Source organism: Bubalus bubalis, chromosome 15, assembly GCF_019923935.1.
Source record: "Bubalus bubalis isolate 160015118507 breed Murrah chromosome 15, NDDB_SH_1, whole genome shotgun sequence".
Taxonomy (NCBI): Eukaryota; Metazoa; Chordata; class Mammalia; order Artiodactyla; family Bovidae; genus Bubalus; species Bubalus bubalis.
Window position 1 is genome coordinate 79,330,917 of NC_059171.1, and position 14,438 is coordinate 79,345,354.

Below are 14,438 nucleotides of genomic sequence, written 5' to 3' on the forward strand. Positions count from 1 at the left end.
TGGGTAGGGAGGGGCGATGGTGAGGCTGAAGGCACCTGGGCCAGCCTCAAGGTCAGAACCAAGGTGGGCGGGCCCACCAGGAGGACGCAAGAGCCTGGAGAGACCGACGGGCTTTCTGCCCTGACCTGGACCTGGGTTCTCGTCTGTCTAGGATGCTCTCTGCTTCTGGTGGGGACACTGTGTCTCACATGTTACACGTGTGGGAGACATCCAGAAGGAGGCTCATGAAACCTGCTCCTCCAGGGACAGAACCAGGTGCTGAGGACAGGAGACGGACGGAAGTCTCAGTTCCCTGACCTCTGAATCCTGAACCTGGTGAAAGTGCTTTGGGTCCAAGAAAGCAGAGGCCCGGTTTTTAAAGGCCCCTCCCCTGCAAAGGAGAATGGAGAACCAGTGGCTGTCCCAGGCCTGCGCCACGTTCTTCCTGAGCTCGCGGAGCCGCGGTCTCAGGACTGCTGCCCCGCACCTTCCCGAAGGGGTGGGTGCCACCTGCCCGCACCGCCCTTCTGCCCCCTCTGCGGCCTGGCCAGTGGGACAAGGAGGGGCGGCTGGCCCGGCCACATCCGCCTGCCCCCTGCCGCTGTCCCCAAGGCCTGCTGGCTCAGTGTTGCCCTTCCAGCACCAAGGGGCGGCTCTGCTGCTGGTCTAGAGGCACCAGCAGGAAGACGTGCTCACGCGGGGTCAGGGGCCCTCACTGCAGATCCCGGCCCGGCCAGGCAAGGCCTTCCTGCAGCGGAGCCCCCGCGGCAGGGCCCTGTGGACCAGCGCTGAGGTGTCCTTGATGGCGGGGGCGCCCTGGACACCAGGGCCAGCAACACACACAGACAGCTCACAGTGCTGCAATGTAAACTGCACTTTTCAAAATTATTCAACGTCTTTACAAAACAGCGTGGTGATCTGACTCTCTATTACACCCCCCATAGGGCAGGTGGCCAAGCAGCCACCAGGGTCAGCGGGTCCAGGATCAGAGAGAGGAGGGAGTAGGGGTTGGGCAGAGACCCTGTCCTCTAACCCCCTTCCTAAGAAGATACGAAGACAGAACGGCTCCATCACCCCAGAGCTGGAACCAGACAAGCACTGCCAAGGCTATCTGTCAACACACGTGCCACTAGCTGAGGATCACAGGAGACAACTTGTAACCAAACAGCAAAGCCCCAAGACTCGAGTTCGTGTGAAAGAAACAGAAACGCACAGCTGAGAATGACAACTAGGAGACTATCGACAATCCGGCTCACGAGACAAACCGAATTTAAGAAACAAACCAAAGTAAGTACTAGAATTATAAGTTTTTAGTTCCCCAAACCCAGGAATGCAATAGGCCAGGCCTAGCTGCCTTCCAGGCCACAGCAGGAGGGGTAAGCTTCCCGCTGAGAACCTGAGCCCTTCCTCGGGGAGGTGGACAGGAGTGAACAGGCACCACAGGGTCTGAGTTCTGACCCCCAAGGCCCCAACAGCTTGGGTGTGAGGCCCCTCAGAGCGGGGCCAGAGCTCACCTCCCCTGCCAGCAGGCTCCTTCCACCTGCTTCTGGGCACGTCCCCCACACCCTCACTGCTTGGTACTCCCCACTGGCGGGCGTCCCAACCCGCGGCCACCCATCTAGGACTGACATGGTAATTTTGTGGCATGCTGAAGGGCAGTGGCTTTTCTAGAATCTGTATTTTCTATTTGGCTGGAATAACTCTCCTCATAATTGCAGGTGTCTCTGGAATCAGCTCCTCTCACAGGCCGGCGGCCGTGGCGGGCAGGCGTGGAGCTTGAGGAGCACATGCCTGGCTTAGAAACCACTACCTCTTCCCAGGTTCCCATGGCCTGGGCAGCACTCAGCCTGGGACCCAGGTGGCCCTCAGCCTGCACTCACCCTCGGGGCGGTGGGGTGACAAGGTACTTTGAGGACTGAGGGCTGGGATCAGTATTTAGGTTAGAGTCAACTTCCTGGGCCCAGGTGTAAGCTTAGGCCGCGGCCATGGTGGGGAGGGCACTCCACCTTCCAGCCATTGTTCCCCAGGTCCTCAACGCAGCAGACGTGCGATGTCAGGTGAGGGGCCAGGCAGAGGGCTGGGGATCTGAGTGGAACACAGTCCCCAGCAGACAGGGCAACGAGCTCTGTTCATGGGCGGCCATCGGACCAAACCAGAAAGGCTGGGATGTTGAAGCTGAAACTCAGGCCAGACGTTTCAAGGTTTAAACACAGCCCACATGCCCCTAGTGGGCTCCCCCAAGACAGGTGGGCCAGCCCTCCCAGCCTCTGCTTCCTCACGTTGCCACCAGAAAAAAGCCTATTGGTGGGAGGGTGCCCAGCGCTGTGTCCACAGTATTTACCTGTGCCCTCGTCTCCACTGGAGACAGGCCCGGTCGTTCACAGAGCAAACCCGTGTGGCTGGAATGAGAGGCAATGCATGTGGCTCCGCTGGGGTGGGCGCTGACTGGCTCCCTGGGGAATCCCACGGGCCTTCTGTGTTGCGCGCATCAGTGGGTCCAGAGGCCCCAGGAGCCTGGGTGGGGGCCGGCCGTCGGGGACCGACTCTGGAAGGCAGGAAACCGGGAGCTGGGCTTTGACGAAGGTGCATGGGCACATCGGGCATCTAAGCTGCGTCACCCATTCTCTCCTCCCACTCTCTCTCACCGAGCCTCCCCTGGGCCTGCGGCACCGGTGAGCGTCTGAAACTGCAGGGGACAGGGGAGATCATGCAGAACAATGATGGGAAGACGGCACTTCAGGTGGCTCCTCAGAGTCTCCCGGGTGGGGAGGACACGCACAGGTCGACCATGAGAGCCCGGCCCTGTGATGGACTTGCCACACAAGTGATGAGCGAGTCGATCACCCCAGGACAGAACTGGATGCCCCAGGGCAGACGTATCTGATAAAGGACTTTTTAATAAAGAACCCTCACAACTCATTAATCAGACAAACCACATATCAGCAAAAAAATCTGAGCACGCAGTCCACCTAAGATACACGAATGCCCAACAGGCACAAGAATAGATGCTTACCATCGCTATTTGTTAGAGGAATGCAAGTGTTCTCAAGGACACTAACCCTAAGGGGGAACGGTCAGAACGGTCTCTGCTTGTGAAGCGAACCTGTGCTTAAGTGGGACCGCCCGCCCCACTCCTAGGTCTCCACTCATGGGAAACGAAACACGAGTCCAAACAGACTCAAAGCAGCTGTATTTAAAACAGCCCCCAGATGGAAACGATGCAGACGTTCTGAGCTGGTGAACGAACAGGGGAAAGGGGGTGTGTCCACTCAGTGGACCACGTAGTGCAGCAGGATGGACGAATCAACCCCCGAAGCTCGGCAGAAACCAGACCACCTACTGCGTGATTCTGCTCGTACAAACTTCAGACAGGGCATGATCATGACAGAGGCGATCCCCACCACAAAGGAGCACTCATGCGACGGGCCGCCAGGGAGCCTCCTGGGACGATGGAAGCAGTGTGGTGGAGCGTACACCTGCAGACAGCTATCAGGTGGTTCCAACTGTGCACACGGAGATAACAGCTTCAGCTACACACACACACACACACACACACACACGTACACACACAACATACACATTCACACACACACATGTATACATACAACACACACATATGTGCATACGTAACACACATATACATATACAACATATACACACATACACATGTGTACGCAGACAACACACACACACACGTATGTACACACACAACACACATATTACGTGGACAACCTATACACACGTATACACATATGTACATATACAACTCACACACATATACACATATGTACATAGACAACATATATACACAAACACATATACACACACTTCAGCTCAGCTCAGTCGCTCAGTCGTGTCCGACTCTTTGCGACTCCATGAATCGCAGCACGCCAGGCCTCCCTGTCCATCACCAACTCCCGGAGTGCACTCAAACTCATGTCCATCGAGTCAGTGATGCCATCCAGCCATCTCATCCTCTGTCGTCCCCTTCTCCTCCTGCCCCCAATCCTCCCAGCATCAGAGTCTTTTCCAACGAGTCAACTCTTCGCATGAGGTGGCCAAAGTACTGGAGTTTCAGCTTCAGCATCATTCCTTCCAAAGAAATCCCAGGGCTGATCTCCTTCAGAATGGACTGGTTGGATCTCCTTGCAGTCCAAGGGACTCTCATGAGTCTTCTCCAACACCACAGTTCAAAAGCATCAATTCTTTGGCGCTCAGCTTTCTTCACAGTCCAACTCTCACATCCATACATGACCACTGGAAAAACCATAGCCTTGACTAGATGGACCTTTGTTGGCAAAGTAATGTCTCTGCTTTTGAATATGCTATCTAGGTTGGTCATAACTTTCCTTCCAAGGAGTAAGCGTCTTTTAATTTCATGGCTGCAGTCACCATCTGCAGTGATTTTGGAGCCCAAAAAAATAAAGTCTGACACTGTTTCCGCTGTTTCCCCATCTATTTCCCATGAAGTGATGGGACCAGATGCCATGATCTTCATTTTCTGAATGTTGAGTTTTAAGCCAACTTTTTCACTCTCCTCTTTCACTTTCATCAAGAGGCTTTTGAGTTCCTCTTCGCTTTCTGCCATAAGGGTGGTGTCGTCATCTGTGTATCTGAGGTTATTGATATTTCTCCCGGCAATCTTGATTCCAGCTTGTGCTTCTTCCAGCCCAGCATTTCTCATGATGTACTCTGCATTTAAATAAGCAGGGTGACAATATACAGCCTTGACGTACTCCTACATACACACATATACACATATGTACATATACAACATATACACATGTACATATCACACATACACACAGACACTTACACACATATACAACACACACACACACACACAGACACACACACGTATGGATGTATTTGGCTGTGCTGGGTCTTAGTCGCAGCATGCAGGATCTTCAGTTTTCATTGTGCCATGCCAGATCCTTAGTTGCAGCATTTAAACTCCTAGTTAAGGGATGTGAGATCTAGTTCCCTGACCAGGGATCGAACCCTAGGCCCCTGCATTGGGAGCTTGGAGTCTTAGCCATTGGATCACCAGGGAATTCCCCGTTTCAGCTTTAATAATTATTAATATACAAAATCCAATAAACATTGTACTTCTGGGTGTAACAGACCACTCTGACCACTACATTGCCCCTAGGTCCGTCTATGGTTTTTCCAGTAGTCATGTATGGATGTGAGAGTTGCACTATAAGAAAGCTGAGCACCAAAGAATGGATGCTTTTAACTGCGGTGTTGGAGAAGACTCTTGAGAGTCTCTCGGACTGCAAGGAGATCAAACCAGTCCATCCTAAAGGAAATCAGTCTGAATACTCATTGAAAGGACTGATGCTGAAACTGAAATTCCAATACTTTGGGCACCTGATGCAAAGAACTGACTCACTGGAAAAGACCCTGATGCTGGGAAAGATTGAAGGCAGGAGGAAAAGGGGATGACAGAGGATGAGATGATTGGATGGCATCACCGACTCAATGGACATGAGTTTGAGCAAGCTCTGGGAGTTGGTGATGGACAGGGAAGCCTGGCGTGCTGCAGTCCATGGTGTCGCAAAGAGTCGGACACAACTGAACTGAACTGAAATTCAGAGTGAAATTCAAGTACAACCTTGAGAAAAGGATCAGGCCTTACTGTCTGGCTCCTATCTAAGCCCATCTCAGAACAACTCTCGTTAAGCTCTGCTCCTTTAGCACATGGAAACGGCTTCTGCCCGAGTCCTGCTCTCCTGTGCCACGTCCAGGGTCAGTGACAAGGGTCACCTTCATCCCCTCTGGGTCGTCCCGTCACAGTAACCGTGATGACAGCTGTCCTCTCCTCATCATCACTGGCGTGGTCACATGGAACAGACACACTTGCAACTTTCAAAAGCTGCAATTAATGCACAGCCTAGGCATTATATAGAAAAATTAGAATACACATTATCCTGGATTATCTAAAATGGACGCAAGTCTCATGTAACACGTATACAGTCAGAACCACACAGTGAAATGTAAGCTGTGTGGAAACTGAGACGCAGAGTGTGTACAGTGCACGTGCCAAGGGGCTGCGTAAGCACCAGGGCGCTGGGCCACCGTACACGTGACCCGTCACCACGGAAACGCTCCCAAACCTGCACTCCTGCTACCAACCTGCTCCTCAGAAATCAGAGCGTAAACCGTGAGAGATCGTGGAAGTTACCATGGGACCTGGCTCTGACCCCGAGTCTGGCCACACTGCTTTCGTGATGACCTCAACCATGAACCCACACCCCGGCATGTCAGAGGCGCGAAATACACGCTTGGTGAGCTTCCACGTCACCACACACGGCCCACCCGGGGTCTGGCCACAAAGGTGGGCTCCAAGACTCGCCCCGCACTCCCGCCTTCTCCCGCCAAGAGGTCTTCCCAGGTCCTCCAGGGGCCAGAATCTCACCGCAGCTCTCCTCCCAGCAAGGCGGCTCTTGCTGGGCTGGTCACTCGCTGGCTCCCAGCACCAGAACGAGGCCATGTGGGGACTGCCAGACATGGTGTTCCATCTGTCCCCAGTGGCCTGGAACCTGGGGGCACCGAGGAAGCAGAGCGGAGTGAGTGCAGGGATGGCCAACATGCAGATGGAGGACAGAGCGCGGCCCACGTGGTTCACACCCCAGGGCCCCCAGCTCCCCAGGAGAGGATCTCGACTCGTCCAGGTGTGGGCCGTCCCTCCAGCCTTACGTTATGAAAGATGAGACAGACAGACACCCGGGGTGTCACAGGGAAAGCAGGAAGGAGCACAGGGACACAAACGCAGAGAGTGACCAGCCTGCCCCTTCGGTCACGTGCCTGATGACACAGTGTGGGCAGGCGCGGCACCTGCTGAGCTGGGACCCGCACCAGCCCCTGCCCACCGCCCTGCAGGGGCCGGCGCCAGACAGGCCTGAGTGTGTACTCTCTGAACAAGAATCATGCCATCATGTTCAGAGAGAGACACATTCCAGGTATAGCCAAAATAAATCAGAGTTTTAAAATATTTTACAGCACACATGTGGAATTCTAGAATGAAGCACGCTTCTGAATAGTTTGGCTCCTTACCCAGATCTCTTACAAAGTTGGGAGCTTAGAGATTTTAAGACTTTCTTAGACAATGAGGAAAATTAAACATTCTGACCGTGTTTTTTTAGGGCCTGAGACATTTCCCGTGGTAATGTGGAAGGGATGACAGTGTTTTCAGAGTGTATCTCTTTAAGAATCTCAGTATTTCTGGAAATACCCATCATTCAGGCACCTAACTTCCACAATAAACTCCTATTTAAGTCAATAACAAGATGAAAATAAAGAAAACAGAATTCTTCTGTGTTTTCTACAGCGAGGCCTTGTTCTGAGCAGGTGCCCGGCCCCCCAACCTGACCTGCGATTTACCTCACTCTACGGAAAAACAGCGGGGCTGGGGGCTCGCGGGCTCGGCCAGGATGACACAGTTGGGGGCCACACTGGGGGTGGGGGGCTCACAGGCTCGGCCAGGATGACACGGCTGGGGGCCTCACTGGGGGTGGGGGTGGGGGCTCATGGGCTCGGCCAGGATGACATGGTTTGAGGGCCACACAGGGGGTAGGGGGGCCCGGGGCTCGGCAAGTGGCACCTCGTGGGAGGAGAGGGTGTGCCAGGTCAGAGGTTCAGAAGGCCAATGCGCCCAGACACCCAGTACCACCTGGCTGGGGCCTGCGACCCCACATGCACGTCTGGAGGACCACCCCCACCTGCCCTGCCCCCGCCGACACAGGAGGAAAGCCCATCAGAGGAGGCTGCCACGAGGGGAGACTGGGGACGTGGTCAGCCCATGTGCCCACACGCACCCGCGTGCGCTGCTCAGCCCGGGACTCGGGTGGCACTTACCGATCTGTAACAGGACTGGCGTGACCAGCGCCGTCTCCATGGCGTAACAGAACTCCCTGCCGAACATCACGGCCCCGTGCATCACCCACAGGCGCACGGGGATGCGGTCGATGGAGCCTTCACTGACGGTCTCGTCCCGCGTCTCCGCCTCTGCCCTCCCCGGCTTCTGGAGGTCTGGCAGGGGCACCGGGAGCTCCTGAACTTGCATAGATTCTGCATCGGCATTCTGCGGAGCCATTTTCATCACCACCAAAAATATATATATATCTCTTTACTCTATCTAAATAAATAATTCTATCATATATCTTTAAGGATAAATTAAGACGTCTTCGCTTTCTGCTTCAGCTGTGCTCCTCCGGCAAGTAACACTTATATTCCTCTTTGTACAAACAGGTATCTTGAAACTTCTCACAATCGGATGAGACACGCAGCAAAACAGAATGATTTTTGGTTGGATTGAACATATGGCTTTCTGGCTTACTGTGAATTAGAGTTAAAAATCCATAAATGCCATTCAGTTAATACCAGTTTCATCATCATTACTGAAGAGGTGCTGAAGCTCCGTTCCTTGCTGCTGAGAGGCGGGCAGGTGACACAGGGATGTAGGCTGCCGGCGCGCCCCATCGAGCGACTGGGCGATCTGCAAGGGAGCGAGAGCCGGTCACGCGGGCCGGGGCCGCCCACCCCCACCCGCCATCCGGGCCCGCCCGGGGCCCTCGGTTCTCTGAGCAGGGGACAGAATCACCTGCGGAGAACACAAATCCAGTCCCCGGAGAAACAACGTTTTCCAGTATGGAATCAGTCCTGGGGGAGGGTAGAGCCGGGACAACAATGGGAGATGGGACGAGAGAAAAGGGCACGGAAAGAGCTCTCCGTTTCTGCTCCTCGGCCAGGCCAGGGACCAACTGCGGGCACTGGGCCCCAAAGGGCCAGACGCTGACCACCACGTCGAGGCGCACTCCAGGGGGCACTGAAACTGGGGCCCCGGTCCTGCATCCCCACCTTCCTGGTACCGGTGACCAGTCTCCACCTGGACGCACACGCCAGGAGCAAGTGCCGACTGCCAAGAACCTGCCTAGAATCGTCCCCCTCGCCTCTCCCCCGTGAAAGGCCAGACAAGGACGCACTTACATCCCTGCTCTCTGGACGGGGGCCTCCATTCAAGCTGAAGGGACCTGACATCACACAAGTGACTTTATGTTAAGGTGGGTCGGTGGGTGGATATCTTACAAAAAAATTTCAATTGTTTTAAATAAAAATATTTCTGCTTAATATTCACTTAATCGAAGACATCTAGCTCCTACTTTTCACCCCAGAAAGGACCAGAAGTTGAGGGCTAGTCTTCACTGAGCCCCCTTCTCAGGGAGCCTTGGAGGTGATAGGGGGTCCCTGGCCCAGCTGCTGGCAAAGCTGAGCTGCTGACTCTGGGGGTTCAGAGCCCCCGCCTCACTCTTCCACCAAACTGAGGCTTTCTCATGCTCTCTTTCCTGCCACCAAAACTTCTCGGCCAATCATGGGTCCAAGGGATCCGACCAATGTATCTGCTTCTTAAGCCTTCCACTTCACTACAAGTCCACATCTGCAGCCTTCACCTGCGAATTCTACTAAACTTACAAGTGTCCTCTACCATACAATCAATCATCTCTATTAAGACCAGTGTTTCCAAACTGTCACCTTCCTACAATCCTTTTTAAAAAACATGTTATCATGACACTTTCTCATGTATACAATGTAAACGGAACAGTGTTAAAGCACCCAGCGTGAACCCTTAGCAGCACTCTCTCATTCCATCCCTGATCAGCTGAACTCCTGGCAAGAAGGACAGTAACCAGTTTTCTCTGAGACCCTAAGGACTTAATTATCATCTTCAAACCCATCAGTTCTGTCCCCTCGCCCCTGGTCCCGCTGTGTACCTATCCTCAAAGTCAGGTTGAAATAAAGGAAACTCTGCGAGTTGAAAGTGAAAGTCATTCAGTTGTGTCCGACTCTGTGTGACTCCATGGACTACAGCCTACCAGGCTCCTCTGTCCGTGGAATTCTCCAGGCAAGAATACTGGAGTGGGCAGCCATTCCCTTCTCCAGGGGATCTTCCCAACCCAAGGATCAAACCCAGGTCTCCTACATGGCAGGCAGATTCTTTACCATCTGAGCCACCATCATGAGAAATGCTGGGCTGCTTGAAGCACAAACTGGAATTAAGACTGCCAGGGGAAATATCAACAACCTCAGATATGCAGATGATACCACTCTAATGGCAAAAAGTGAAGAAGAACTAAAGAGCCTGTTGATGAGAGTGAAAGACGAGAGTAAAAAAGCTGGCTTAAAACTCAATATTCAAAAAATGAAAATCATGGCATCTGGACTCATCACTTCATGACAAATAAATGGGGAAAAAGTGGAAACAGTGGAAGATTTTATCTTCTTGGGCTCCAAAATCACTGTGGACTGTGCTGCAGCCATGAAATTAAAAGACACTTGCACCTTGGAAATAAAGCTGTGGCAACCCTCGGCAGGGCGTTAAAAAGCAGAGACAGCACTTTGCCGACAAAGGTCCATCTAGTCAGCTATGGTTTTCCCAGTAGCCATGTACGGATGTTAAAAGTTGGACCATAAAGAAGGCTGAGCACTGAAGAATTGATGCTTTCGAACTGTGGTGCTGGAGAAGACTCTTGAGAGTCCCTTAGCCATCAATCCTAAAGGAAACCAACCCTGACTATTCACTGGAAGGAATGATCTTGACCATCCAACATTTTGGCCACCTGATTCGAAGAATCAACTCCCTGGAACAGATTCTGATCCTGAGGGCAGGAGAAGGAGACGACAGAGGATGACATGGTTCGAGGGCATCACCGACTCAATGGGCATGAACTGAGCCAGCTCTGGCAGACAGTGAGGGACAGGGAGGCCTGGCGCGCGGCAGTCCATGGCATCGCTGAGAGTTGGACACGACTTGGCAACTGAACAACAGCTGCGTGTCGGAGAGTAGAGAGTCATTTCAGCAACAGCTGACACTGAGGCAATGAGGCTCTGCAGTAAGTGCACTAGGATTACTTTAAGGTTCTGAGTCTCAGCCCCGGGGGCACTGGGCGATGCCTGGGGATGTTTCTGGGTCTCATGACTGGAGGCAGGGGTTGGTATCATGCTTCGGGGAGAGTCCAGCGATGGGCTTAGCATACTGCAGCCCCAGGGTGCCCCACAGCAGAGAGCGACTGTTTCCTGGGGTTATTATTAAACAAGAGGAAAAGAGCTCTTAAAAATGCTGAAACCCTTATCACACTGTGAACCAGTCAACCAGCCCAGAACTTACAAACTCAACTGCACTTCCTTCCCCTTTGTTTTCTTACGCAGCCTCTGCCCAAAGCAGAAGAGGAAACACAGGGAGCTCAGGACACTGGTTCCCCGAGGAGGAGTCTAGGGTCAGGCTTTTAAGTGGGAAGGGGTGTGAGCTGTCCCCTCCCAGTCAGCCACCCCGGCCACAGGAGGTGGCGTTACCAGGCACTTATTTTCCAAGAGCAGGTAAGAGCCACCGAAGGGCAGTGAAGGAAGCCCAGCCGGCCACCTGGCCTCGGTCGCGTTCAGGCTGTGGGATCCGACCCCGGGCCCAGGGCCACACCTGCCTAAGGGCCTGCGGAATCAGCTAGAGATGGCCAGGAAGCCCAGGGGGCAGGGGCTGCGCGTGGGGGAGCGAAGGCCCGGTGCCCTTAGGAAAGCCGCCCGCCGTCAGACCACCAGGCCAGTGCCAGCGCGCCCCCTCTGCGGAGCAGAGCGAGTCTCCACACCAGAGACCCTCCTTACATCTGGGGTCCTCACCAAACGTCTAAGAATGGTGCAGCCATGGTCTCTGGAAAGAAAGTTGCGGGGGGAGCCCCTAGTGGTGGTGGTGGTGGCATCTCCCCTCCCAGGACTCTTCCAGGCAGAGGGTCCAGCCACCTGCCGTCTCCCTCATGGTCAGGGGCAGGCATGGCCACCTAACTGGTCAGCAGAGCCTGCCTCACACGGGGCGTCCTGCTGGCCAATCAGGCAGCCCAGGGACTGTGCACTTCCAGACCTGAACCACGGCCGTGTGCACAGTCTTCTCGAAAGGGGGACCTGCTGGGGTTGGGCTGGTGCTGTGGCCTGTCAGGGGGTTCACTCACCCTCCAGATCCGGCCCTGATGCCCCTGCGGGGGGGCAGCAGGAAGGACCCAGGCTTCAGGGCAGAAGGCCTGCCCCCCACTTCCTGCAGAATCCCTCCTTCCCAGTGGCCGTTTGGTTGCTTCTGCATCATTTATTTACAAGCCCACCCCAGCATTTGGAGATTGCGCCTCCCTCTCCCCACATGGACTCTGTCTGCACTTCCATCCAGCGAGCCCAGCAAAGGCTCTGCAGGCACAGAGCCACCAGCGGGTCCTGCGCTGGGGACACGCCTTCCCTCTTGCGCTTCTCCTCCCAGAATCTCGACCCATTCCGGCATGTTTATTTGCAAGAACTCTATGAGCAAATGACCTTTAAGAGTCTGACTAGCTCTGGAGGGAAATGTCAGTATTTTTACCGAGATTTCACTGATTTTATAAATTAGCTGAAGGAGAACCGCCACCCTTAGGGCTGTCTCTGTATATCCGAGTCCAAACCCAGTGCCTTTAGGGAGAATTTCAACACGTTCCTCCTACAGTTTTGCACATTTCTTGTGAAGTTTCTTCCTAGTGATTTCATCTTCTCTGTGGCCACTGCGGATGCGATTTTCCCTTGCCTTATACCTTCCAAGTGGTTGGCTGTGCACGTGAATGGTACCAGGGCTTGCTCACTTCCTTAGGTACTCACACACAGTGAAAAGGTACCACTCAATCAGTTGTGACTAATCTATGTCAACAGGGAGGACATTTCCAACACCCTGGCAAGTCCACGTGGGTCCTTTCCCATCCATTGAAGGCTCACTCATGGTTTTGTATTTTAACTTGATAACCTGGTTCTCTAATTGTCTGAGTGAGAATGGGTGGGGTGAGGAGGCTATAACCAGACTGACAGCAAGTCTAAGCAGCACCAAGATGCATCAAGTCCCCAGCTCAATGGAGGCTTGGAATTGGGTTCCCCTCAGTCTGAATTATGCACAGCGCCTGCACAGGACACGGAGCAGGGACCCAGGTGGCATGAACTGCCCCCTTCCTGACATCTGACATCTGTCCCCTCCCTACCCCCCCAACTCTACTGTGAGGGCCCCTTCTCCTCAGGGCTCTGCTCTACAAGAAGATGGAAGGAGAGCGGCTTTGAGGAGAAAAGGAAGGTGTGAGTGGGGAGGGTGTCTCTCCATTTAGGGGGACAATCGGACACCGCCAAGCCAGATTCACTCCCGAAACACAGTGCCGTGAAGTACTCATACAGCAAGCAAACTGCTTTAAGGAAGCTATCTCCTAGAAAGGCTAGAGCTGTTAATTACAACATCTAAAACCATGAAAATGCTTTCCTCTGAAACACCTGATGTAAAAGGCCCGAGCTAAAGTGTGACATCACACTGAAGCAATCCGAGGACGACTAGGCTGCTGCCTCCCGAAAACCTCCTCCCGACTCGCTCGAAGGAGCGGAGAGGCTTCCGTTGTGACCTGTTCCACTAGGATCTTCAGAGCCCGGAGCGACTCTGAAGTCAGGCCTCCCTCTGGAGCCTCCCTGACGACGACCTGGTTGTGATTCGCAGATGCACCGAGACAAGTGAAACTACAATTGTTCCAATCAACAACTTCCTCTATTGTCCTGCTTCTAATTTCAGGGTGACTGATGCCAAAACACGTGACTTCCTACAATCTGCTGTGTGGAAAAGCTGGCTGTAAACTTCACGTCATCAAAAACTTAACTGAAGCATAATTTTTTGACAGGCAGTTCAGAGTCTATGCAAGTCACAGGATTCGATGAGAATACGATCTTGAAGGTCAGGGACCCACACGTGCCAGAGGACGGCTGGAGGGGGATTCAGGCGCCGTGGCTCCTGTCTTGGCCCCATGCATACGTGCGTGCACACAGCGTTACAGGCACGGGGACGAGCAGCCCATGCTTTGTGGTGTCTGGTTTGTGGCAAGGGCTGTTTGATTTGTACACTCACCATCTAAGACGGGCATCTCTACCCTGGAAAAACTCATCAGAACTGCTAACGTTTTTGTATGACGTCGTCAACTATTAGCCTCAGATAACCCACTCAATCAAAGCACAGCCCCCCCACTACCATCAGCTGGCTGTGCCCTCCCTCCAGACACGCACGACAAAGGCGACTGCCCGAGGGCAGCAGCAAAGCCGGCGACACCGGGCAGACAGCTGTGCACCAGAGAAGGCCAGCTGCTGCACCAGGGGAAACAGCCATAAGACGGAACCAAGCAAAGTCAGAGGACCCTAATACAAATGCGGGTGACATTCTGGTAAAAATCTGCTTATAAAGTTACATACTTCAAAGCATCAGAAATGCCATTGATTGCCAACATAAAATCAATGCTGTATCAAGAGAATGAGACAGGCCCCAGACTGGGAGAAAATACTTGTAAAAGACACAGCGATAAAGGATGCTATCCAAAGCAAAGCCGACGGTGAGGAAATGAACAACTCAGTTATACAGGTGGGCCAAAGACCCGAGCAAACAG

The 14,438-nt window shown here is 53.5% G+C and overlaps 1 protein-coding gene across 9 annotated transcripts in view; it reads right to left on the minus strand.

Annotated features, from left to right (window-relative positions):
* Nucleotides 1-14,438, minus strand: part of SLC45A4 (solute carrier family 45 member 4) — a 64,081-nt gene that overhangs the window by 20,739 nt on the left and 28,904 nt on the right. For 8 of the 9 annotated variants that reach the window (XM_045162737.1, XM_044928897.2, XM_045162736.1 and 5 more), the window contains one exon: nucleotides 7,840-8,479. The exons of the other annotated variant lie outside the window; for it this stretch is intronic. In XM_045162737.1, the coding sequence (XP_045018672.1) occupies nucleotides 7,840-8,083 (244 nt within the window). In that variant the 5' untranslated portion in view covers nucleotides 8,084-8,479. The remainder of the gene's footprint in view (nucleotides 1-7,839; nucleotides 8,480-14,438) is intronic. 9 annotated transcript variants of the gene reach the window in all.